The 26,787-nt window shown below is 34.2% G+C and overlaps 1 protein-coding gene across 3 annotated transcripts in view; it reads right to left on the bottom strand.

Moving 5' to 3' along the window:
- The window catches only part of LOC109074713 (KH domain containing, RNA binding, signal transduction associated 3), a 174,767-nt gene that overhangs the window by 28,537 nt on the left and 119,443 nt on the right, over positions 1-26,787 (bottom strand). For all 3 annotated transcript variants that reach the window (XR_006157407.1, XM_042746046.1, XM_042746045.1), the window contains exons 3-6: positions 19,187-19,303; positions 14,408-14,554; positions 13,753-13,892; positions 12,447-12,633 (exon numbers count right to left, since the gene is read on the bottom strand). Coding sequence is in view for 2 of the 3 variants with exons in the window: in XM_042746046.1 (XP_042601980.1) it covers positions 12,447-12,633; positions 13,753-13,892; positions 14,408-14,554; positions 19,187-19,303 (591 nt within the window). In the remaining variant the exon portion in view is untranslated. The remainder of the gene's footprint in view (positions 1-12,446; positions 12,634-13,752; positions 13,893-14,407; positions 14,555-19,186; positions 19,304-26,787) is intronic.

Here is a 26,787-nt window from a genome sequence, read left to right on the forward strand (position 1 = left end):
TAATGTTCTGATCTCACCACCCTTCTCCTTCCACCAATAATTTATTGTCTATCAATAAAAAATGGCCTCAGCCCACAAAATCAAATTAGGCCAAAAAGGAAACTGCAATGAATTTTAAAAAAATACACAAGAACTGATCCCCCCGGAAAACCTGGAGCTCCACAATGTTTCAAAGGGATTTCAGTGCCTCTCCAGTATAGGTCACCTCAGATCTGGAGTCTCAACCGCTGCACTGTGCTGGTTACAGCTCAAATATTTGATGAGAACCTTAACAGTTGAATTTCCTTCCATATCCAAAAGGAAATAAGTTGAAATCAAAGCAAAATGAAGGCTTGCAGCATTTGAACCTTTAAATAAAAAAACCCTCAACGGTGAGCAACTTGTCTTCCTTGCGAGCTGAAACAGGACCAGACTCACTCGGCTATTAATAACCGGAGATATTTCCATTGTGCAGTCTCGGCTGACAGTGATCTCTATCTGCAGCAGTATGAATATATCATAAGGTAAAAACCTCTCATATTCCGAAGAGCCCAACCCTGTTACCTTGGCAGATTAGTTATGAACGCTTTATGCACTGATCAAATAAATTAGTCTTGTTGAAAGTGAAAACAAAACCAGGTCGTGTGTGAGAGAGAAAATGAGACTTTCTTGAAGAAGGGAAACTCATTTCCAGGCTGCTGCTGTAAAGCAGTTGAAAGCCGCTGACAGCCGCTGTGACATTTTGATCAGCTCAGGTTTGATCAAGTCTGTCAACGCTTGCACAAGACGCTGAAATTAGATGTGTACACGTCACACTCCAAGCGGAGAGAAAATGTTCGCACGGCACGTCAAATCTTTTCAAATTCGGTTGTACTTACAAAGTCTAGGCTTTGTATGAAAGAGAAAACAGATCTCTCCGGGATGAGAGACTGCTGGCGGTTTGTTTGGTAAACTTCTCACTTAGCTGATGCTGTCGTTAGTGAGCGAAGAGCATCTCTGTTACAGATGGATCAAACTCATTTAAACACACCGCATGCGAAGCAGATTCTCTTTTATTAGACAAGGAGAAAACTCTCCACTGTCATGCACAGTGAAGACCAGATGAGTTCTCTTTTGTTTCCCTTTAAACAAGCATGAAAGGAACATGAAAGCTCGTTATCAAGTTCACTATCAGTTCACGCAGTAAGCTCAATTAATTCTAGGGAAATTACTAAGAAAAAAAAAATAGGTGTAATAGTAAAAATAGTTGGATTAACCTGGAAACTCTCATAATAAAAGTGAAAACAAATGATTTATTAATCATATTTGATTGCTAATTTATATGTTAACCCATTGACCTACATTATTGTTCAAAAGCTGGAGGAAAAAAAAAACTTTTAATTATAATTATTATTTAGAAAGAATGCATTAAATTTATCGAAGGTGGCAGTATATTTATAATGTTACAAAAGATTTCTATTTAAAATATGCAGTTTAATCAAACTTTCTATTCTTTAGAGAAATTCCGTAAAAAATAATGTATTTAATGTATCAAATGAAAACTGCAGTTAATATACAAATTTGCTTTTACTGAATTTTTGTTAATCAAATAAATGCAGCCTTGGTGAGCAGAAGAGACTGACCCCAAGCTTTTTGATATTTCTGCTCATAATATTCATTACATTTACATTTATTCATTTAGCAAACACTGTTATCCAAAGCGACTTACAGTTGGGGAATACATCAAGCGATTCATCTTAAAGAGGCAAATAAACACAGGAAGTGCTCGTCATACCAAGTTCAAATAAGTACAAGCTAGACAGAGAAAGATGAAAAAATATTATTTTATTTTTAGGATGAAGTCAGAGAGTGACAAAAGATGTGAGTTTTCAGCTGATGCTTGAAAAATGTCAGGGAATCTGCATTCCGGATAGGGGTTGGAAGATCATTCCACCAGTCAAATTGAAACTAAAGTTCGGACTTAAGTGCAGGAATGGAGCAATATAAATAACAAAAGCTCCTATTTACAAATAATTACAAATAAAGTGCAATCAAACATACAAATTACAACGAAAAATAGCAGTAGAAATAGCTACAGGTAGTCCAAAATGCACCGGCTAGAGTCCTTACCAGGTCAAGAAAATATGATCATATTACCCCAATTTTACTGTCTCTGCCCTGGCTACCAAGTTCCGTATCAGTTACAAAATATTATTAGTTACTTAGAAGGCCCTTAACTGTTTAGCTCCTGTGTACGTAACCAGTGTTCTCCCACGCTACAATTCATCACGCGCCCTAAGGTCACAACACTCTGGAATAGCCTCCCTGATAATGTTCGGGGTTCAGACACACTTTCTCTGTTTAAATCTAGATTAAAAACACATCTGTTTAGCCAAGCATTCAAATCTCAAAATTTTGGACTGCAGTTATAACTGATCAAATGCGCATTATTATTCTTGGGTTAAACTAATTAATTTTACTTGGTTGGAACTGCAGCTATGCAAATTATATCTCTATTTGTTTTTCTGTTTTGCCACGGGATTTACATCCCTTGGTAACTACAGTAGGATTTACACAAGCTCCAGTCTGGATCCAGAACACCTGAGAAGAGATGATACCAACCCCTCAGAGGACCTCAGATAATGCTAACACTGAACAACATACAGAACTACCACATTTTGCTATAAGTTTGATTGCATCCTATAATAATTCCTCATCATCTGTTTGATTACATCTTTTTAATTGATTTTTCTGTACATTTCTGCCATACGCACATAAACTGACAGTCACCACTGATAAGCTACTACTAAATATTGTAGAAACTTAATTTTCTGTAAAGTTGCTTTGCAACAATTTGTATCGTGAAAAGCGCTATACAAATATACTCTAAATGAATTTAATTGAAATAGAATTAAATAAACCTTCTTAGCAGCAAGTAACAATTTAAACAACAGATGAAGGAACAAAGTATTAAGCAAACACTCACATGCTCCGTCTGCTCTGTTGACTGATCGCTTCTCTCCTTTAATATTCATAAACTGCTCTGTGACATCACAACCACCACATATGTCCACCCAAACAAAGTTTTCCCACAACTTTTTTTTTTTTTTTTTTTAAACAAAGTGACGCTCCTGAGTTGGTTTGTATCATTTCCCCCCATTGTTACATTAGCAGAGGTTTCAAAGGTTTCTGTAACAGCAGCAGGCAACCTGTTTTCAATCTCACCTGTGCTCTAATTCTGAGTATGCGAATGAAATTGTGGCTCTTTATTGGCGCTGCCAGCTGGGGTCTCTGCAGTGAGTCTATCAGAGCGATGCTGGTCGGAGCTCAGATAAGCAGTGTGCTGGAGAGAGCTCTATTAGAGCCCAGTAAAGCCATGTAATCACATTACATTTGCCTTCTCCAGCCCAGTGCCAGAAACGCACGGCCACATTAGGGACACAGAGAGACCCAGACAAACTCAATCATGTTTATCCTCTCTCTTGCACACACACACACACACACACACAGAGAGAGAGAGAGAGAGAGAGAGAGAGAGAGAGAGAGAGAGAGAGAGAGAGAGAGAGAGAGAGAGAGAGAGAGACATGCCTTTACTTACAGTAGCTCAATGAGGGTACAGACTATTTTCTTTATACAAAAGATATTTACAATGACTACAGACTAACCCTAAATGATGCATTTCACAATATATAATATCTATTACTAGTATTATTAGTACTAGTATTATTAGTTTAATTAACATGAATACATATGAATACATACAATAAACGCAGTAATAAAAGTAAAAATTTATTAATAATAAAATTATATATATATATATATATATATATATATATATATATATATGTATGCAATGACCTGGCAACCACCCAGAACACCCTAGCAACCATTCAGAACAAAAGATGACATGCTTCTACTGTCACCCAACATCCTGAAGAAAAACTCTGAGAAAAGCTATGTTTTCCTGAACAGACTAAAGTCAGGTGTCGCTCTGATAACTCAACGTCTTGGTTGAGGGAAATCTTTGATCTCTCACTATCATCAGAGCTTTGCATCAGTGTTCGAGGGCCTCCAAAACACACACTTTACATCAGACATAATGAGAACATCGACACGCTTAAGAGACACACACTGATACTACAGTCTGAATGAGTGACAGAAGCTCCCCAGGTGAGCGTTCTGGTAGAACAGACACAATCGGCTGAGAGACAGGTTGTTAGAAGATAAGACCTGCCCTTAGACGCCACGAGACCCCTCTCTCTCTCTCTCTCTCTCTCTCTCTCTCTCTCTCTCTCTCACACACACACACACACACAGACACACTTTAACAAGTCATCTAAATGGGGTTATTCTACAGACTTCAACTGCTTTAAATAAGGTTAATACATTTTGCAACACAATCACAACACATTACCTGAAGAACATTTGAAACACACACACACACACACACACACACACACGGCTTGTTTGACTAACTCCATCTTACTTGCTCATATCTGCTCCAGTCGCTGGGTTTTCTGGAACATTTCTTAGTTTCACAGCTCATAATAAGAGCTTTAGGACTGCCAAGATGCTCCGAGCGTCTTGACTCTCTCAGAATACTGAACACAAAACAAATATGAACATGCAATTTACAGCACAACAGCACTATGAAGGAATATTGTTTTTGCCTTCTTGCCATTTTTATCCATAGTATTTACAGAGACAAGACAGGAACTCTTTAGGAGAAGAGAACAGAATGGATCAGGAAAGTAGAAAGAGCTGGATTTAAACGTACAACACTTACTTGAGCGACAAAGCAAAAGAACAAAATTAATAATAATTAAAAAAATGTTAGAATGTAATATACAAAAAGCTACACTTTAAACACCATAAGCATACATATATACTGTATCTTTATAAAAAATAACCTATATGGCCTTGTATGTATTATATATGTGTAATAATCATATAGTTATGCTATACTTATATTATAGGTATATAATATAATAAAATATAACATCAAACATAAAATATGATTATTTTTCTATTGATAAATATATAAATTTGCTATGTAAGCAATATCACAACCAGTCTTTTTTCCATGATTTTTCTCATTTTATAATCATAACTTAATTTTATAATTCCAAAAGAAAAAACAAATTACACTGACTCCTATATAATATAATATAAATATTATGACTCCTTGATATTACAAAATATATATAAATGATATTGTATAATTGTATAATTTGTGACTATATATATATATATATATATATATATATATATATATATATATTAGTGGTGTGTCAAAATTAGCGCATTCACGATTTATTTATTTTATTTTTTTCAGTTTAACGCATTAAAAATATTTAAAGGGATACTCCATCCCTAAATGAAAATTTTGTCATTATTCACTTACCCCCATGTCGTTCCAAACTCGTAAAAGCTTTGTTCGTCTTCGGAACACAATTTAAGATATTTTGAATGAAAACAGGGAGGCTTGAGACTGTCCCATAGACTGCCAAGTAAATAACAGTGTCAAGGTCCAGGAAAGTACATATGTATATGTGTGTGTGTTTTTTTCCTCTCATTTTATAATCATAATTTAATTTTCCAATGCCAAAATAAACTAATTACATTAACTCCTACTGTATAAATTCGTCGAGCTAAATTTATCGCACATAAACACAGACAAACAGACACACACCCACCCACACACACACACACACATATATATATATATTATATATATATATCTATATATATATATATATATATATATATATACCTACATTAGACTATGAAAAATAGCACTTTTGTTGTAACAACAGCACTAATGAACTCAAAGATTGATGAGCGCACTTCACTCATACCGTCTAACTTTTAAGACTATACATAAAACCCAAACAACACATGTGGTTTAGAGTGGCTCGTGAACTAGACAGATGCCCAAGACTTCAGGAACATCCTGCACTGCGGGACTAATAAACTTGCGCTGGTCACACAGAACTAAACAACATCACACTTGTGTTGACTGCAATTAAGAGTGGCTTCTGCCATGGAGATCAAACTGAGAGAGGATGGAAGTCATAAACACTGAGCTATCATGGTGTTTTGGCCAAATTTGCATAAACAGAACTGATTTATGGGTATTGGGGTAGTCAGACTGAAACTAGGAGGCGGAAGTGTGCACCACATTATCCGTTTAATGGAATTTCATGCTCTGTCTCTCGCTTGTTAAGTGATAAGGAATGTCTCTCTCATTAGATATAATACTTCTGCAAGTTTCAAAGGAAAGGAACTGGAGGTTAGTGCACATGCTCCAGTCACATCAAATTGTTCAATACGTCGATGCAAATGCACAAATGAATGCGGGTTGTTTGCACATCTCAGAAGTATCGACAAATACAACATGGCACTTGTATAATTTCAAAGCAAACGTTTCGGTATTCATTTGCACATTCAATTACACCTGTGTGTTTATCTGTGGACTGACCTCACAAAATATATACTGCATATATTTGTATGATTTAATGTGTGCATTTCATGTAGATTTTTGTATATATTCTTAAATATGGCATATATTTTAAACATCATATATTGTTATATTTTCCCCAAATAATTCATATCAATCTACCAACATTTTTTTATCCAGTTTTATTTTTTTTTTTAATTTATTTAAATTTTGTTCTAATGAAAATCATATGCACTACAATATTATTGATAGAGACATGCATTGTGCAAATATATTCTTATATATTATGATATAAAAAAATAATAAATAATAATTCTTATTATTAACAAGCATGTACATGACAAAATATTTGGATATAACCATGTGGTGTGCATAAATATTCTTATATATTATGCATATATTTTAAACATCATATATTGTTATATTTTCCCCAAATAATCCTGATTGATCAACCAACATTTATACATAATATACTAGTTTTTCAAAATCCTTAAAAATGTTGCTCATTGAAAAGCACATGCATGACAATATTGTTGATACAGCCATTTGGTGTGAATATATAGTATTATATATTTGTGTGTGTGTGTGTGTGTGTGTGTGTGTGTGTGTGTGTGTGTGTGTGTGTGTGTGTGTGTGTGTGTGTGTGTGTGTGTGTGTGTGTGTGCGTGTGTGTGTGTGTATATATATGTATCTATATATATATATATATATATATATATATATATATATATATATATATTTTTTTTTTTTTTTTTTTTTTTTCCAAATAATTCAGATTGATCTATTGATCTACAAACATTTCTAATAAAAAAAATTTACTGCTCCCTAATAATTTTGATTAAAAAGCATATGCATGACAAAATATTATTCATACAGCAATGCAATGTTCATATATATTCTTATATTTAACATATGATAAATAGTCTTTTCCAAATAATAATGATCAATTCACAAACATTTCTAACCAGATTTTATTTTTCAATCATTAACAATTCTGCTTAATAAAAAGCATGTGCATGACAAATTATTATTATTATTATTATTATATGTAATGTGCATATATATTCTTACTACATATTATGCATTATATACATGGTTTTTTTCTTTACAATTTTAGTCTTTCTACTTTAAAATTTCATGTTTCATTAAAAGTGTTAATGTTTCTAAATCTAAATTTTATTCAGTGTACTATACTTTCAAAAGAAAGTGTCAAAAGCCCCCTAAAAAAAAAGACGTTTACAGTTGAAGACCCGAGGCTCAGGAATATGTTTTGTGTCTGCACTTACTCAGTAACATCTCTCACACGGGTCTGCATGTCACTAAAGTACTTCAGCGTGATAAAAAAGCGGTGTGGACAGAATGAAACGCCTCAACGGAGGAGCCCATAGGCAAACCCATATGTCTCTATTGAGAACACAAACCCGTGATTTGTGTTTGGTTTGAGAAACATCACACTGGACGCAGCATTCATAACACAACACTGGTGACAAAGAAAATCATTTCAGCCCTCGACCAAAGGAGAGATAGCAACCGCAACCGGCTCTGTAATTATGAGGCTAAACCAAAGTGACAAGCGGTTTTGATTGTGGAAGCAGAGGTTCTGAGATACAGACCGGGATAATACATGCTGTAATGCTATTATTGTAACCCTCCACAGAGAGTGAGTCAGGTATCAGAGCGGCCCTCGAGAGAGAGAGACAAACGACCGATGCAATTACTTCATATTAATGACTTACACGAGAGCGGATGGATCCACCGTCTACGACCCACAAACATGCTCAAAAATCTGATTCTGTGCCTTTAAAATGTATTTTAGCTTACTGATTTGCAGTAATCTGATCAAGATGTTTTCAAATCGCATAAGACACATATTGACGCTGACCTCAGTTGATTCTCAAAGACAGATATGTGGTCGAATTCGGGTTAGATATATCAATCGTGTACTGATTGATATCTTTTCTTGCCAGAGTAATTGGGAAAGCAAATGTGATTAGCTGATTCCTGTAAAGTCAGACACTGAGAGCGGATGGAGCTGGTTGATATCTGTTAATCTGATTGGTGAGAGTGGATATGATTGGCTGATGAAATCAGTTGCCACATGGGATGGAGATAAAAGCACAAACAGCGAGGTAAAAAAAAGTTGGATTTTCATCATCATTACTCCAGTCTTTAGTGTCACATGATCCTTCAGAAATCATGATGACTTGCTGCTCAAGAAACATTTCTTTTTATTATCAATGTTGAAAACACTTGTGCTGCTTCATATTTCCTCAGGATTCTTTGATGAAAGTTCAAAAGAATAGCATTTATGATAAATAATAATCTTTTGTAACATTATAAATGTCTTCACTGTCACTTTTGAGCAATTTATTGTGTCCAAAGCGGCATTCGATAGTGAGACCAGACAAAAATACGATCTTAATGTCAGTCTTAAGACACACTCTTTCATTTAGGGTTGTCATTGCCTTTCTAGACTATCTTTAAACACTCAAGACTGTCTTTTAGCACACAGCCCAACAATATGGGTGCTGTAGTCTGAAGCTGTCACAACAGATCCACGAAAACCAGTGACAACCCCACGAGCAGCATGTGATCAACATAACCAAAGCTTACATAAAAACATAAAGGCTTCTGAAAAAAAGAGGGAAAAAAAGAAAAAGAGATCAACAGAGATCTTCTGAAAGGGATAGTTCACCCAAAAACTGAAAATGCTGTCATTATTTATTCACACTGATGTCGCTCCCATCCCCATGTTGTTAGTTTTGCCATGGAACACAACAGAAGACTTTGCATGCATATTTTACATACAATGACAGCTCATCATAAAAACACATGTATTAAGCACCAAAAAGGACAAACGTGTACTATAACAGCCCATACAACTACAGATCCTTATTAAATCTGATTTCTGTTATTGCATATAAATATATATTTGTCAAGATCCTTCAGATTCTACTTTTTTGTTCCACTGAAAAAATAGGAGACAGGTTCCAAAAGGGAGTTTTCACAGCGATCCCATAGAAGAACCATTTTTGGTTCCTTAAAGAACCTTTCAGTGAACAGTTGTTAAAAGAAATATCTTTTAAAGAGCCTGTGAAGAACATTTAAATATAGAAAAAAAAAAAAATAATAATAATAATAATTCTACTAAAGAATCTTGCATGCAATGGAAAAGTTCCATACTCTTAAAAAATAAAGGTTCAAAAAGAAGGTATTCACAGTGATGCTATACACTTAAAATAAAGATACTTTATTGGCATTGATGGTTCCATAAAGAACCTTCAACATCCATAGAACCTTTCTATTGTACAAAAGGTTCTTTATAGTGAAAAAAAGGTTCTTTAGATGATTAAAATGTTCTTCACACTAAGAAGGCATAGTTCGTTTAAGAACTGTTCACTGAAAGGTTCTTTAGGGAACCTAAAATGGGTCTTATATGGCATCGCTGCAAAAAACAACAACAACAACAACAAAAAAAACAACGAAGACCCATTTTGAGTGACCAGCTCTTAAAAGAACCATTTTTTCATCCTAGCATTTTATATAATCTAAAGAACCTTTTCTCCACTAAAAAGAACCTTTTGTGCATCAGAAGATTAAAGGTTCTTCATGGAACCATCAACGTCAAAAAAATAACTGCATGGTTGTTAATTCATGGCTCCATCAAATCAAATTACAACCTTCATTTTTAAGGTATAAAGTTGAGTAAATAGTGACAGCATTTTCATTTATCCATTTTCACCATTCCTCCACAAAGATCTCAGTAATTTCCCATGAATTGTCTTGAACTCTTCGGCTCTCAGGACAGTTAGAAGAACTGATTCTCAGTGACAGCTTCAAATTTATCATCCCACAGATGTTCGGATCTTTCCCAGTGTTTCAGACTCCTGCACAGACGCATGTATCCAGGCCGTGGAAACGATAGGGAACAGCTGGCGACTGAGTCGTTTCCTCTGACCCCAGCACATTCGAACAGTGCCCCCTAAATAAACCTGTCAGATGTGGTTAGATATGGGCACTGCGGGGCAGTGTGCCAACTCCACCCACCTCTCAGAGCCCACCATCTGTTAAATATGCCACAAGCGAGCCAGAAGACCTCTGAGACACACAACATCGAGAGGGGCTGGCAAACATTCAAATAAGCTCAATGTATTTGAAGTGCTTGTTTTGCAACTCTCTCTGTTAAATTAAAACTCAAAGCAGTGGAAATCTATAACAGTGTCAGAAGCAGGCGAGCAAATAAGACCATTTTCCCCATAATCGCAAAGAAAAACCAGTAAATCACGCAGATGAAATGATTTAGGATGTCTCCGATAGACAGACGCACCATGTACTGTTCCATTACGACTGACAAATGAGATCAGCGTCGTTAAACATTCATTTCTGCGAGAGCCTTGGCGAGCTATTCAGTTTGTTTTATATCATTTATCGATATGAGAAATGTCAACAATAAAACACTGGCTATTATAGACATATATCATAGATCACTCTCTCTTTCTAGAAAGGTATTGAAATTACTGTAACAGCTCAAATAGAGTAAGTGTCTTGCTTATGTTGCTTCTGCATGCCTGGTGGCACCAAACTGTAAAAAATAATTAAATGCCAAAGAAATGAGATGTATAATTTTAGAGATTTTTTTTTTTTAGGCAAGATATTTAAAAAAAAAAAAAAACTTTTTACACAAACCGTCTTTTGGAAATTTCTAAAATTTTACTGTCAGCTTTTATTAAAGACGCGCAATGACAAATTAGCACTGAAAAGGCGTGGACGCAGTTATTTTTGCGCCTGACCTTATTTAATATGCATTTGCAGAAGTTTCCCTTTCAGATGCAAAATTTATGGGAGGAGAGTATTCAAATGAATCACACAATGCGTTTTACTAACGTTTGCGTTTGTCAAATTACTGGCATTTGTGCCATTATTTAAAGCCCAAATAAAAAACTGTTTTGGGCTTGAAATGGCTGCAAATATTGTTGCTCAGAGGAGGCACCACAGAGAACAGAGAGTGCGTGCTAGAAGGGAGAGGATTTTTTCCACATGTAGCCTATTTATTTATTTGTAATGCCAGAAGAGCACATTGTACGAACATATCATTTGCCAAGCCATGTTATTTTTAATTTGCTTCAGAAAATAAAAGACGACTTGGAACCCTCAACTAGGAGTAACGCAATACCAGGTCTAACAAAACTTTTAGTAACACTTCATTTTTTGGCCTCTGGTTCTTTTCCACATACTGTATCTTCTTTATTTCCTTGTATATTGGTATATTGCGTTGGTCGATATGTAAATGAGATGTTGCGGCTGTGTTCTTTAATTTTTGCATCGTTAGTAAATCACCCGCAGAAATTTCCCCTCCCATCAGCACTGTTTTGGAATTGTGCTCTTGCGCTTGTTTGCCCTGTTTAGTAAAACTGGCCCTAAATAAATTTACAAAGAAAAAAAAAAAAATAATATAATAAAATAAAAACAATTATTAGACGAAAAATATAAACTTATTTTATTTCAGTTAATTGACAGGGCATAATTTGAAATTTTTAAATATTATTACTAAATTACTAAAATTATAAAAACTTAACTGAAATAAAAAAATAAGCAAAATATAAATGTTAAATAACTAAAATACAAATAAATAAATAAATATGACAGTCACATATCAAAATTACTATTAATGAAAGCTTATTACTATGAATAAAGGCTAATTAAGTATATTATTTAATAATATAATGGTATATAAATAATACTAAAATAACACTAGCCAAGACTATGGTTGAATCTCTAAGTGCGTAGATCTGCACTGGTGATGGTACAGTACAATTAATTAACTTTTGCAAAACCAACTAGAATTGCAAAAACATACTTGAATGCATATTTCAAAAATCCAGTAGAAATAGTATGTCATCCTGCCCCCATTTGCTGGATACTATAATTTGATCTTCATTAATTCTGTCCTTGTGAATGTTATAAATATCCTTTGATATAGACTCTAAACAGAGTGACGTCTACAGCAAAGCAAGTGACAGTTACTTACATATTCACCATAGGTGTCCTGCACCACCGGAGGGGGAGGTCTGTACCCGGGTGGGGGCGGAGCTCCTCGTGCTCTCTGTGAGGGAACGCCCCTTACTCTGCTGGACGGAACCCTGCTGGGCGGAGCTCCTCTGGGCGCCACCCCCCGCGGGACTGCAGCCTGAGGAGGAGGAACACCCCCTCTACACCTGCAGGACACATCCACCCAAGTGAATTACATATATATAATTAACTAAACATTATAACTAAGAATTCTTCATTTATAAAATACAAACACAATAATGTAAAAATGGTGTGAAAAAAATACATATACACTGCAAGAGAAATGTTTGGACATAAATGAGCTGAATTAGTGATATTACACCGTTTTACCAAACTATACTTAGATGCTTTACTGTACATTACCTTTGTAGACAAATATAAATTGTGCCTACACTACAGTATAAAAAATAATGTTTCCAAGTTGTAAATAGAGGATTAGTATTTCAGTTTATCTACTTCACAATTTCAATGCAATTCAATGCATTACTTGCTGTTTCTTTGTATTGTTTAAAAATGAAGTGAATTAGTGAAATTTATTAGCAATTTTAAAGTGAAATTTAAGTGATTTTTTTTCAGTGTACATTAGATTTTCTTTACAAAAGTAAGAAGACAGAGCTAAAAAAAATGTTTTAATATGTTTATCTATTTGTTGTTCCTTATGTAATTGCAATAAATCCACAGTTTTGATGAATTTAATATTAATATAAGGTATGGAACAGTATAGTAAAACAGAAATGTGTCCAAAAGTTTACTACTGTTAAAAAGTTTGGGGTCAGATTTATTTAGGCATTAAACCGAACATAATTGATGGTATTTTACAATGTTTCAATGTAAAATCCTGAAAAAAGAACACTGAAAATGGCATGAAAACTGTTTTCACCACTGATAATAAAGCTTTGCCATTTTATAAGCATCTTTCAACTGACAGACAGACAGATCTTTAGTTTCTGGCTATCATTTACTAAATAACAATACGCTGTTATTATATTCTATCCTCCAATGGAGGATTACTTTGATGGTTTGATTGAATTTTCCTCTCCAACTATGATGAAAATGAGACTGGTTTGAGGAAATCACATTAGCGCCAGTCCATGTGAGAATAAATCTGCCAGTTATACCGCATTAAACTCTCAGTGGAGTTTCAAATCCTTTTCTCATTAAACAGCAGAAAAGGTGAAATTAAGGAGTTCATTAGTCTTGTTTACAGGTTATCCTGCCGTTTCTCACTCTAGATGTGATAACAGTACAATGAACCGCTGTCGTACCTGTGCGGTCCCGACGCTGGAGTTCCTCTGCATCGCGTGCTGCTCTTGCCTCTGGCCGCTGGGACTTTGGCATCCTCTGAGCCACCGTTCAGATACGTCAGCTCCTGTAGCTGAGCCTGTCTGATCTCATCGTTATAGTCCTGTACACACACAGTTAATGAGCTGTAACACGCAATAACGGTCCATTTGTTTTTCAAGGGGAAATATATGCCCCCTGCAACCCCAAACACACACCAACATGTGTTTTCCCCGAGAGGAGGCATTCTGTATATAAACAGTAACATTTAATGTAGCTTTTCATTAGCATAACAGATGTGACTGTGAGCTTTTATATACATAAAGTCAATACCGTGCACAAATGTGAACATATGCATAGTTTTTGATAGAGAAGATCCGGAGAATTACATGAATCTGCATAGCACTTAACTTCTCCAATGTAACATATTTGTAGCTAAAATAGGATATTTTATAATAGGACAGATATTTTAAAATAGGATAGCTGGCGCAAAATAAATACATTTAAACCCCAAACACACACCAACATGTGTTTTTCCGCCAAGAGAAGGCAAACGCTGCAATCAGAACATGAAAGATGATGATGCTGATGCTCAGTTTGTGTTTAGAAGATTGTACAAACATGTACAAACAGACGTACAGGAATAAGAAATTTTTTGATCTCCTCTAGAGCGTGACCCATTCTCGCATACGCTTCAGCAGGCGGCGCGAACACCTCGATCAGCACGTGAAGATCTTCGTTAAGGTGATGATACTTTGCCTCTCCGCTCTTTCGCAGTTCTTCTTCCTGTATATAAAAAAAGAAAAATGTACACATTTGCAAGCATTTGCTATACCAGTTGAGGTACAGGAACTAAAATATATATTTTTAAATAATAAAAAAAATAACAATAATAATTAATTAAATAAAAAATGCTAAATTAATAAACCACCCACAGTAATTATACCATGCATATTCAATTCAATTAAAATGTCAATTCCATATGCAAACACATTAACACTGGGCAGTGAGGGGGGGGGCTTGTATCCAGCACTGTTAGCTGGCGCAAAGCAAACGAGCAATTTAGCAGGAACCGTGAGACAGAAACATGGCAAAGAATTATTTCATCAGAACAGTCGTATGATGAGATGATGACGCTTTTTTTTTTTAAGAGGGGTGTGATTTTTTTTTTGAGCAGATTTTTTTTTTGGGAGAAGCGTGCTGTTATGTGTGTGCTTGTCTCCTGTGCTTCCTCTGATGTCATGCAGTTAATCTGCTCTTTTTAAAACAGTCACAGTTATGCAAATGAGATGCTAATTTCATCCACAATCTGCTGTTTACTGAAAGAGGTCATCTTAGTGCAGATATGCTGAGGTAACGGAGCATGTGTGAATGAAACGGCAGTAAGCATGGGCTAATCAACTACTTGCCAAAAAATCAACTAGCGAGGTTGACATTTACAGTATTCCATTCATTCTCTTTAAAGCATTATTTTAATTGCACTGTTTCGTGGAGTGTTATGAATCTTTTTTTAAAAATGCAAATAAAAAGAGCCTCTTTTAAAAAGGATCTTAAACATTATTTATCTAAATATTATTCATTTTAGAGGCGGAGCAAGTTGTTTTGAATAAATGACTGTTAATTTGTTTTTAATAATATGCATTAATGAATTGTTTAAAATAAAACCAGGAACCTGTATAAATAAAGTAAAAGTATCAGTTTTGATTTTCAAAATAATTGTCATATTTGCATAGGACTGTATATAATTTTGAAAAAAAAAAAAAAAAAAAAAAAAAAAAAAAAAACAGAATTCCAAGTTAGTAATTTAGAGGTTAAGAGTGGGAAATGTTAGGTACTGTGAGTGATAAATTAGTCATTTTTTTATTTTTATGGTGGAAACAGAAGAAAAAAAACAATTGAGAATTAAAAGAAAAAAAATCTAAATTTTAAGATATTAAAAAAATTCAAGATGTAAAAGCAAAAAAGTTAGAATTGTGAGATTAAAGAGTCACACATTTCTTGACATTTTTTAATTTGTATTCCATTTCGGAAATAAAAATAATAATAATAAATGTGAGATGTAAACAAGAAAAAATTCAAAATAGCGAGACTAACGTAAACTCAGAATTCAGAAAAAAAGAAATTCAGAATTGCAAAATTTAAACTCAGAATTATGAGGGGGGAAAGTCAAAACTGCAAGATTTAAACAGAATTATGAGGGGAAAAGTCAAATTGAAAGATTTAAACTCAGAAATCATGGAGAAAAGTCAGAATTTAAAAAAAAGTCTTAATTACCATTTTTTTTTTTTTTTTTTTTTTTTTTATTCTGTGGAAAAAAAACAAGCTTCCATGCAAAACAGTGTTTGCAAAAGCATATTTTCACATTCACTGGTGAACGCACACATATATGTAAAGTTTTCTAAACTGCTTCCAAAAACAAGCTCTTGTGGGGTTTGGGGCATGTATGTTTACTATCAACATCGTTTGGTAAATTCTGTGAAATTCGTTTCTGCAAATTCTAGTACATCAAAGAGAATGATGAGCTTTAAGCAAATCTCTCCTCTCTGCTGTGAGACGGAGCTGCAGGAGAATCTCCAAACTGCTTAAAACCGTGCAGGTGAGTGTTCCAGATCCAAACCGGCCAATTTGCGTTGCACAATTCCCCCTCTCTCTCACTTTTCTCCACAGAGAGCTTGTTCACCAAAATCTGACAGGACCGGAGGAGTGCACCAGTCAATAACAACACGCCCAATTAGTAGATAAAACCTTCCAGAACACCCTGAGCTCTGGAACAGCTGTCTGAAGGGAGAAGATTGCTCATGTGAACGCTGAATGCTTATACATGCACACATCAAAATCACCTGCATTCAGAAACGGCCAGAAACCAGAGCTACATGCACACAATCTGCTGGAGGAAAATGTCAATAATCATATCATGGATTTTCCTGAACCTTTGAAAATAAATGTTGCATGCAACAAGTTAGCCAATTAGAGCCGACTAATGAAAGGTACAGTAGCAAAAACAGCTTGTTTTAAAAGTAAAGAGAGAAAGTAAGGTAATTTTATCCCCTAAAGAAATGTTTACTTTTACTTAGCAAGGAAGCATTAAATTCATCAAAATTGACAATAAATCATTTATAATACTTTAAAAGATTTCTATTTCATATAAATGCTGTTCTACTGAACTTTCTATTCATCAAAAAATCCTGAACAAAATAAATCATTGTTTTCAACATTAATAACAATGTTTCAAATCAGCGTATTAGAATGATTTCTGAAGGATGACACTGTGTGACACTGAAAAATTCAGCATTCCATCACAGGAATAAAATATATATTAAAATATTTTCAAACAGAAAACAGTTATTTTAAATTATAATATTATTTTATAATATTACTGTTTTTGTTGCAGTTGAAAAAAAAAAACATCTAAAACAAAATCTAAAATTATAAAATGAAAGTTTCTACTGCTTAAAGCATATAATTACATGTTATTATATTTAATTGAGATTTCAAATGCAGTTTACACCCTAAGGTAGGGCTGAACAATTATGACAAAAATCATAATTGCCGATTATTCACTTGAAATTGTAATCGCGATTATTAATTACGATTATCACAATTTACATGATGTTTATGCCATTGTTTGATGCAACTGCATGCCGTATTATTATGTGAAAATAAATAAGCTGAAAACACTTTAACTGAAAATGTTTAGTGCTTTCCCATAGTATAAGCCTCAAATGTCAACTATACATCGGATTGTTAAAAATATGAATGGTATTATAATGTTATACTACAAATAAAATTAAAACAATGGAAAAACCCTTAAGATAATATGTAGAAAAAAAAATGCATATTAAACATGCAGAATAACATAAGTGGACTTTGAACGATTAATTGCAGCTTTGAACGATTATGTAATTGTGGCATCCGTAATTGTAATTGCGATTAGAAATTTGATTAATTGTGCAGCCATACCCTAAAGTCTATAATATATATATATATATAATATATACATACATATATATATATATATATATATATATATATATATATATATATATATACACACATACATATATATGGCTGTCAACCAGTGTTGTTGTTTTTTTTTTTTAACTACAGGGTGCTGCCATTAATTAATCTAATTAATCGCAAATTAAATTTGGCTGTGAAAATACTCCCAAAAAATAATTTAAAGCTATTATTGTGTAAAATGTTTAGGCTACAACAGCCTAACATAAAGTATGGAACAAGAAGATAATTTGAGGAACATCTCAGTATTTATTTATTTTTATTTTTTCATGCAGTGAAAGTCACTTGTAGCCAAAACAACTTTGTTGTAAACAGTCTCCAAAATACCTTCTTTTATTTTGTGCAAAAGAAAGTAAGTCAATCAGGTTTAAAAAAAAAAAAAACATGAGGATGAATAAATGATGACAGAATTATTATTTATTTATTTTTGGTGAACTATCCCTTTAATTTATATACTTTGGACATTTGGAAAGGTTGCGATTTTACAACTGTACCTATGTGTATAGATTGAACCTGTATTAAAAGAAATTACAGACATGAACTTAATGGATCATCTAAAATTAAACTGTTGTTTTTGGTGCAAGAAAAATGTTGACTTAAGTGGCATTCAGGCAGAAAAAACAACAACAGGGGCATTTACACAACACTGTTTTGAAAACGTTTTATGCATTTTGGCTATTCATTTATATGACAATGGCGTTTTGGGGGCCTTAAAATTCAAACTTTCAAAGTTTCAAAGTACAAGTTTTTGAAAACAACACCAATATCATCTATGTGTAAACTGTAAAAATGCAAATTTGTCATGTGCATGTGTATTGCATGTTCATTATATGTGCATAACATCGCCAACTATTGGCCTGACATGAACAATACAGAGTTTTTAGTTTTTTTTTTTAGTTAAACTTTCCAAAAATAAAAAACTTCCGTATTGAATGTGAAAAAAGTCCTATTTAACTAGAAGAACGCTTTTGAATTACCTCAACAGACAGCTCAAGTCAATTCATTTAGACGCTTTAAGAAGTAATCTGCTGTTTGGCAATAACCCCAAAAACCTGTCCGACTATATCTCTCTGTCCCTTTGTCTCTTGTGTCTTTCTCTCTTTCTCACTGACACGACGCTGACGTTAGCAATTCTTTATGACATTGTATCCCTCTTTCCAGGTGAGGCGGGGGGAGCAACCCATCAGCAACCATCGATCGATTCAATCAGTGGCGCAGCATGCAGAAACGCAACGATGTGATCGTTCAGATCGCTTCTCACCCGTGACAGCGGAGACAATGAGACTATGTGGTGAAAGACAGGACAAAAAACACCAGTTCCTGCGTCATATACCCTGATTAACAACCCAGAGACTGATAATAAGCAAAGAAAAACACTGATGATAAGCAAAGAAAGAATACCTTTTCTTTGTCTCTCATGGATCCCTTGCCGAGGATGGACATCTTGGTCAGTGTGTCCTCCTGCAGTCTCTTTAATGAGTTCCCTCGAGGGCCCAGGAGTTTACCCACAAAATTAAACTAATAAAGAGAGAGAGAAAGAGAGAGTTTTACTTACACTTCAGACTACTGTCTTCTAATTACTATTCCCTAATACTTAAGTTATGCAAAATGACATTCTAAGTATTTCCTCTGCAAAAGCAGTTAAACATTTATCAAAGCCACACAACGGTATATTAAATACAGTATTTTTCTTGCCCACATCAACCAATTAAATGGCACTGCTTTCATATCTGTTACCCATGATCCTCTTTTTGGTTATGCATGCTTTAATGATCAAATATTTCACTAAGACACTATACTTGCTTTTTTGTTAAACTCTGAAATAGTGATTTGAATTTTAAAGAAGACAGAGACATCAAATATTTTTTATATATAATGGATGGCACTTTTCATAGATTTTTTTTTTTAATAGTTTTTTTTTTTAATTCTATGTAGCTAAACTATTAAAATATATAAAAATATAAACCATTTGAAGAGTTCAGATGCGCGGGAGGATGATATGGATGTATGGAGTCATTTCGATAAAATAATTCTGGTAAGCATCGTTGCACATTTTTACTAACCTTTTATTTTAATAATGCAGGCGCTCATAAGCTCATAAAGGAACTTGCTAAAAGTTAACTTCACATGCGAGACTGCAGCGAACACGGCAGAGTGTTAACGCTGAAGTAAACTTTGACGAGCAATACTGTGTTCCACAAACAGATGAGGAAGAGGAGGAGGAGGAGGGTACAGTGTATACAAGGAGAAAGGTTTGTTTGTATTTTTAGTTTTCACATTCTTATTTTTACGAATGCACTTACAATGAGCAAATGTCGCTTTCATTCCATAATTATTAAAGGACATGAGAGTGAAGATGATTTGTATTAGAGAAGATCGTTTTTAAATAACCTCAACTAAATACATAAGCTAATAATAAGCTACTTTCAGTATTCAATGATATTAATATGCATCAGTATGTCTGAAATCATCTGCAATAGATCTGTCTTGCTTTTACATTTGCCAAATGTGTAACCGACTACAACACAAACACGGCCTCACAGTTTATCACATTTGTTGCTACTTAAGTTGCTTCCTCACTCAGCATGTCGAGACACACAGGAATAACTGATTATTTCCCAGAAATCTGTCATAATTTACATACGTTCTTCCAAACCTCTGACATTTGTTTTTTTTTTCTGCAGAACTCAAAAGAAGATACTTTGAATAATGCTGGTAATTTTTATAGCAAGCTTTATAGAATCTAACCGGAACTGGCCCGAGTGTATTTTGCTATCTGTGGGCACAGTGTTCCTCTTGACAGAACTGCATCTGTGAAAGACACTTTACTGAATCACAAGAGACTCCAGATCTAAAACACATACTGTTTCGTGTCACATTCAGATGGAAACAGGAGGCAAAGATCAAAGAAACACGAGACAGAAGAAAGAGAAAGAAAGGAAAAAGAATTGTGCCAGAAAGAAGACAAAAGAAAGAGGAAGCGTATAGGCTGAGTAGGTGAGACGCTTTCTCTGCTGTTCTTGTTAAAACGCTTCACCTGCGCCTGCTGTCCAGGCTTGTTAGTGATCTCACTGCTGAACCCCGAGCGGAACATCAAACCCTGCCACCCATGAAGACCTCTGAGAAAACCACAGACACAATCGCAGCACTCAGGTGACACATTCTCAACCTTTCTCAGCTACTTTCTTCAAAATAGAAAGGCTTGACTGAACCTGATGGCAAAATTTAAATCTCAGAATTAGCAGAAAGAGCGGTGCGGGTTATACAACCTTTGTGGCAGGATGGATGCATACTTTGAGAATCCAACAGAAATACTATACTATATATACTATTTACTATACAGCACTTTTTATAAAATTCACCTGCAGAAATACAAATAGACATGAGACAACTGTTGTAGTGTAGTATGTGTAATGTGTTTTTTCTGATCTGATATGTGTTTTGTGATATATAAAGAGAAATGCTGAAAAAAAATGTTGTAATTCTGAGAGAAAAAGTTGCAGTGACTTTTTATTTAAAAAAAAAAAAAAAACAGAATTACAAGAAAACAAAAGTCAGACTTGTGACTATATAAATGCAGATTTGTGAGATGTAAACACTGAAAAGCAAGAAAAAGTCTGAATTTTGAGTTTATATCTAAAAATAAAAAAATAAAAAAAAAGATTTGTGAGATATAAAAAAAAGTCCAAATTGAGAGATATAATTTTGGTATTGCAAGGGGGAAAAAAATCACAATCGCCTTTATTACTACTAGTACTACTACTACTACTACTATTATTATTATTAAATACATTTTTATTCTTCAATATTCTGCTTAGCTTCAATATTAAAGAGATAGTTCACCCAAAAAAATTTAATAAATAAATAAAATCTCTTATTATTTACTCACCCTCATGTTGTTCCAAACCTGTATGATTTTCTTTTCTGCAGAACACAATTTGAAGAACGTTGGAAACCAAACATGTTTTTTTTTTTGTTTGTTTTTTTTAGCTATTTATTAATTTTTATTTATTTATTTTATTTTTTGTCCGTACTATGGAGTTCAATGGAAGCCAAACAGTATAAAACACAACTGAGATCTCTTCAGAAACTAAAAGTCATATTTAGTGGTGTATTTTTCCCAATAGGAACATCAGAGAAGGAAGTTAAGCAAAAGTTCCTATTTGCTATTAATATAATCTCATTGATCTCCAAAAGCAACAACTGAGATGTTTAAAAGATCTCATTTGTGATTTCTCTTTCCAATGGGAACACCCTATGATTTGAGAATGCACTAATCCTAATACTTTGAGACATAATCTCATAATACTTTATAGCACTGAGGGTATGCAAATTATTACTGAGCTGATGACTAAGAGGTAATGACCTTTAATTTGTCTATCTATCTAGATAGATAGATAGATAGATAGATGTCAGTAAGTGTCGCTGTGGTGTTATTGTCAATCCACACATTGGATTTTTAGAGTGCGGTGGTTTTTGCTGCTGATGGCTGTTTGTGGAGTTGCTTTCATTAGATGTCTGTTATTTACAGAGGCTTTTGTTTGGCTGTGCTTTAATGGTGTAATCTGATGATATTAAGGCTTGTAAATGACAGCGTGGGCCGAACTGCGTGAGGATTTAAGGAAAGCTCTAAAGCTCTTAAACAGACCCCATCACACACACACACACACACACACACACACACACACACACACACACACACACACACACACACACACACACACACACACACACACACACACACACACACACACACACACACACACACACACACATACACACACACACACACACACTCTGGCCTCTCCTCAATATAGAAATGCTGGAATTTACAAGCTGTGTGTGTTTCCCATGGAGAACATCTGATGAATAGACAATAAATACACAAACTTTGTCAGTTTAACAAAGCTTGGATATAAAGAGATGGAGAAAAGGCTTATTTCAGAACTGTTTATATTTTCAACTTCAACTATCTATAAAGTTCAAAATGTGTACTACATTTTTGCATGAGTGAGTGTGAATCATGTTTGGTCATGCAAAAATCACCCAAGTCTCTCAATGAATTTTTTTTTTTTTATCTTAAAAAAACTTTTTATCCAAGGGGCAAAACTTGCTTTTAGAAAGGAAGCAGCTCAACTCTCCTCATCAACACATGATTTTAATGATTATAAATTAAAAGCCCAAAGTATAAGCAATAGTAAAAGTGATGCTTGACTTGGCAAGTTTTATTAGTTTTCAAAAAGATCTACCCAGCTTCTTGAAAACATTACTGTCTCATGACAAAAAAATGGGGGAAGATAATAACCGTTATCTGATATGAAAGCACAAAATGTGTGTGGCTTTAGGAAAATATGTGAAGGCTTATAAGAAATGCACAGGCAAAATGGAGTAATAGCTCACGGGCAAAATTGTGATATCCCATGCACCATGACATTCATTATGAATTCATTTTAATTGCAGATTACATCAGGTAATGAGGGCAATTTAGACTGATAGTGTCCTGACGCTGATGCTAAATCACATACTGTATTCACTCCATTTTTCTCAAACACATTCAAAAAGATCTCAGAGATCCATGTGTCACTTATTAAACTCGGTTTACTTTTTATGGAAATACCGCTCACTAATAAAGCTCCGTTTGTTTGGAAAACACAATGAAATGTCTGAGAAGAAAGCTGCATTCTTTGTTTGAGATGAAACAGTCGGCACATGGAGGGCTTTTGACTTTGGGTCTCGCTAAACAGCCTTTACAAAGAGACTGACCTCACAGGCAGCTGACAGAGACAGGCACAACGACTGCACACACACTGGCTGAGAAAGACATGAAAAACACTTTAATTTAAAGGAATAATAAACATAAAAGAAAATTCTGTCATTATTTTCTTACCCTCATGTCATTCTGAACCCAAATGCTGTTATTTTCTCAAGAGAAAGTGAAAGGATTTTTAAAGAAACCTTACACAGGTCAAAAACAGTTCAGTCATAACATCATTGAAAAAGTGTCAAAAAGTAAACCTTACGACTGCACTATTTTCAAAGTGTTCTAAAGTCACTCAGTAGATTTGTGTGAGAAATTAATCAACATTTAGCCTGTTTTTCATTGAAAACCTATCTCTCAAATCTCAAATCTGAACCGGACACAAATGAAATTTTACAGCATTGAAGTCAATAGCCTTTTACTCACACAAATGTTATGGGCAACTTGGAATATATACTTACCATTATATATTATTAAAATAATATAAATATAGGAATATATTTATTCCATAAGCACATATTAAAATGATCAAAAGTGACATTTATAATGGTATTTATAATGCTTATAAGGTGTCCCGGTTTCCAGCACTGAAAAAAACCATAAGAAATGTTTCTTGAGCAGCAAATCAGTATATTAGAATGATTTCTGAACGATTATTTTTACTTTTCTAAATAAAGGGAGAACAAAGGTGTGCAGATCCTTTTTGCATGATTTGTTGAATCCTTTGATCTTGCACCTGACTAAGAAGCATTGGATGTGCGTACTTTGACTCTTTTTATGTCCAAAATATAATTTAATCATGATGATAAAATTCCCAGTGCCTTTCACGTCAGCATATTGACGCAGAGGGTTTCTTATTTAAAGCAAAGGAGGACCCTGCACATCGTAAAAATGATGCTAAAGGTGAACCCTGTCAGAGGTGGACAGTAATGAAGTATTTTTACTTTACTCAATTAAATTTAAAAAGTAATTGTAGTTTATCAGAGTTTTTTTCTTTGGAAAACTTTACTTCGCTAAATTCCAAAGCATAATGTCATACTTTTTACTGCACTACATTTCATAAATTAAAGTTGTTGTTGTTTTTACCTTTAATACTTAAGAACATTAAAAAATCTTGTACTTTCTTGTACTCTTGGCTTTTTAATTTTTGATTTCCCCAAAAAATACCAGGGTTATTACAGTAAACAGAAACTAAAACAGTAAAAAAAAAAAAAAAAAAATCTTGAAACCGTTAACTGAAATATAATAAAACTTAAAAATCTTAAACTTTTTTATTTTAGCTAGTTCCCAAAACATTTTTTCCCCATTTTCTTTAAATTTAACTTGATTTACCTAAATAACTCAAACTTAAACCTAACAAAATTAATATAAACAGTATAGCCATACAAAAAAAAAAAAAAAAAAAAAAAAAAAAAATGTAACTAAAATGAAAATGAAATTACACTGGCAAGCAATGTGTCACTATCAAAACATTGGCATTATTGAAGTGAAGTGAAGTGACATACAGCCAAGTGTGGTGACCCATACTCAGAATTATGCTGTGGCGCCCGGGGAGCAGTTGGGGGTTCGGTGCCTTGCTCAAGGGCACCTCAGTCGCAGTATTGCCAGCCCGAGACTCGAACCCACAACCTTAGGGTTAGAGTCAAACTCTCTAACCACTAGGCCACGACTTCCCCAAACATTTGTTTAACCATCCTGACCAAACCTACATTGTAGCTCAACCAATAGCATGAGTTTAAGGCAGGACTATATGTTTTACTGACCAATGGCAGACAGTTTGGAAAAACTGGTTGAAAAAAAAAAAAAAAAAAAAAAAACACAATGGTAAATCCAACACTAGTGCCACAAAAATGGCATGCCTCACTTTTAATAAACACTTGAAATGAATATTTATGACTCTCTAATATAACATTGTTCTTCAATCTCAATGACCAGCGACCATGTCCTCATTAGATGAAATTAACCAAGAAAGTGTCCCTGTTTTGTGTGCCATAAATGAGGCTAGAGGTGACGTCTGGAGTAAAACTGTTCCAATCAGATTCATCACACTCACCCTTCAAGCTCTCGCTCTCCTTCTCTACATCCACCTGTCACACTGGACAAATTGAATTTGTCTTCCTCCAGTAGCTCTCTGAAGCTCTAAACAGCACATTAGTGTCTACAGTCATCAGAGCTGTCAAAGGCAATCTGTTTAGTGTGACGCGGGGCGACATGAATAGCCACGCCGTATGACATTACACTGGCGCTCTCGCTCCACCACTGATAATTGCTTTATTTGAAGTGGCTGATCATTACAGCTCTAACGCTGAGGGCTCATGTACTCTGACTTTTCTTTTAGCTCTGAGATGAAGTTTCATTTACAAGACCTGATGTCCCCATCATTTTTTTTTCTTTTTTTTTTTTTTCTCTCAACAGTCGTCCTAAAACGCATCGCTATGACAAACCTGAAGTCAACACCAAATAAACCAAAAATGAATAGTGGGAGACGCAGGTTAGAGCTTGTGTTCATTTGAACAGAAATTCACATACCATGGTATTTATACAGTAGTCCAAAGTAAGCCTACTTCCGAAAATATCATGGTTTTACCATGCAACATTTCCAAAAAAAAAATGCTAGTAAAATGGCCCTTTATAATAAATGTACTGAATGATTAAAATTTACAAAAGGTATGGTACTTGGTACTAATAGAGTACTCCAAGGTACTTCCGATAATACAATGGTTTTACCATCTCAAAAAAAAAAAAAAAAGAGGTAAATGTACTGAAAGGTTACATGTACAAAAAGCATGGCACTTCCGCATTTTTTATTTATTATTATTATTATTATTATTATTATTTTTACATAGCACCATAGTAATATCACGTAAAAAACATAGTAAATTAAATTTAGTACCATAGTGCTTTTCAAAGTACCATAGTATTACCATTTGACACCAGGGTATTATTTTACCACCACAATAATTTTATGATAGTCTCATAGTGTTGGGGAAAGTTACTTTTAAAAGTAATGCATTACAATATTGCGTTACTCCCTAAAAATGAACTAATTAGGTTAGTTACTTTTTATGGAAAGTAATGCGTTACATTACTTTTGCGTTATTTTTGCATTACTTTTTAAATATGAGCGGGGCTTGATTGTTTTTAATAAAAGAAGTTCTATTTATAGCAAATGTAAAAGCTCTTTCACACCAAAAAGTGTAATGTATAAACTTCAGGCTGAAGGAAAAGTAAATGCACGTCTGTA

This window comes from Cyprinus carpio, chromosome B19 (assembly GCF_018340385.1).
Source record: "Cyprinus carpio isolate SPL01 chromosome B19, ASM1834038v1, whole genome shotgun sequence".
Taxonomy (NCBI): domain Eukaryota; kingdom Metazoa; phylum Chordata; class Actinopteri; order Cypriniformes; family Cyprinidae; genus Cyprinus; species Cyprinus carpio.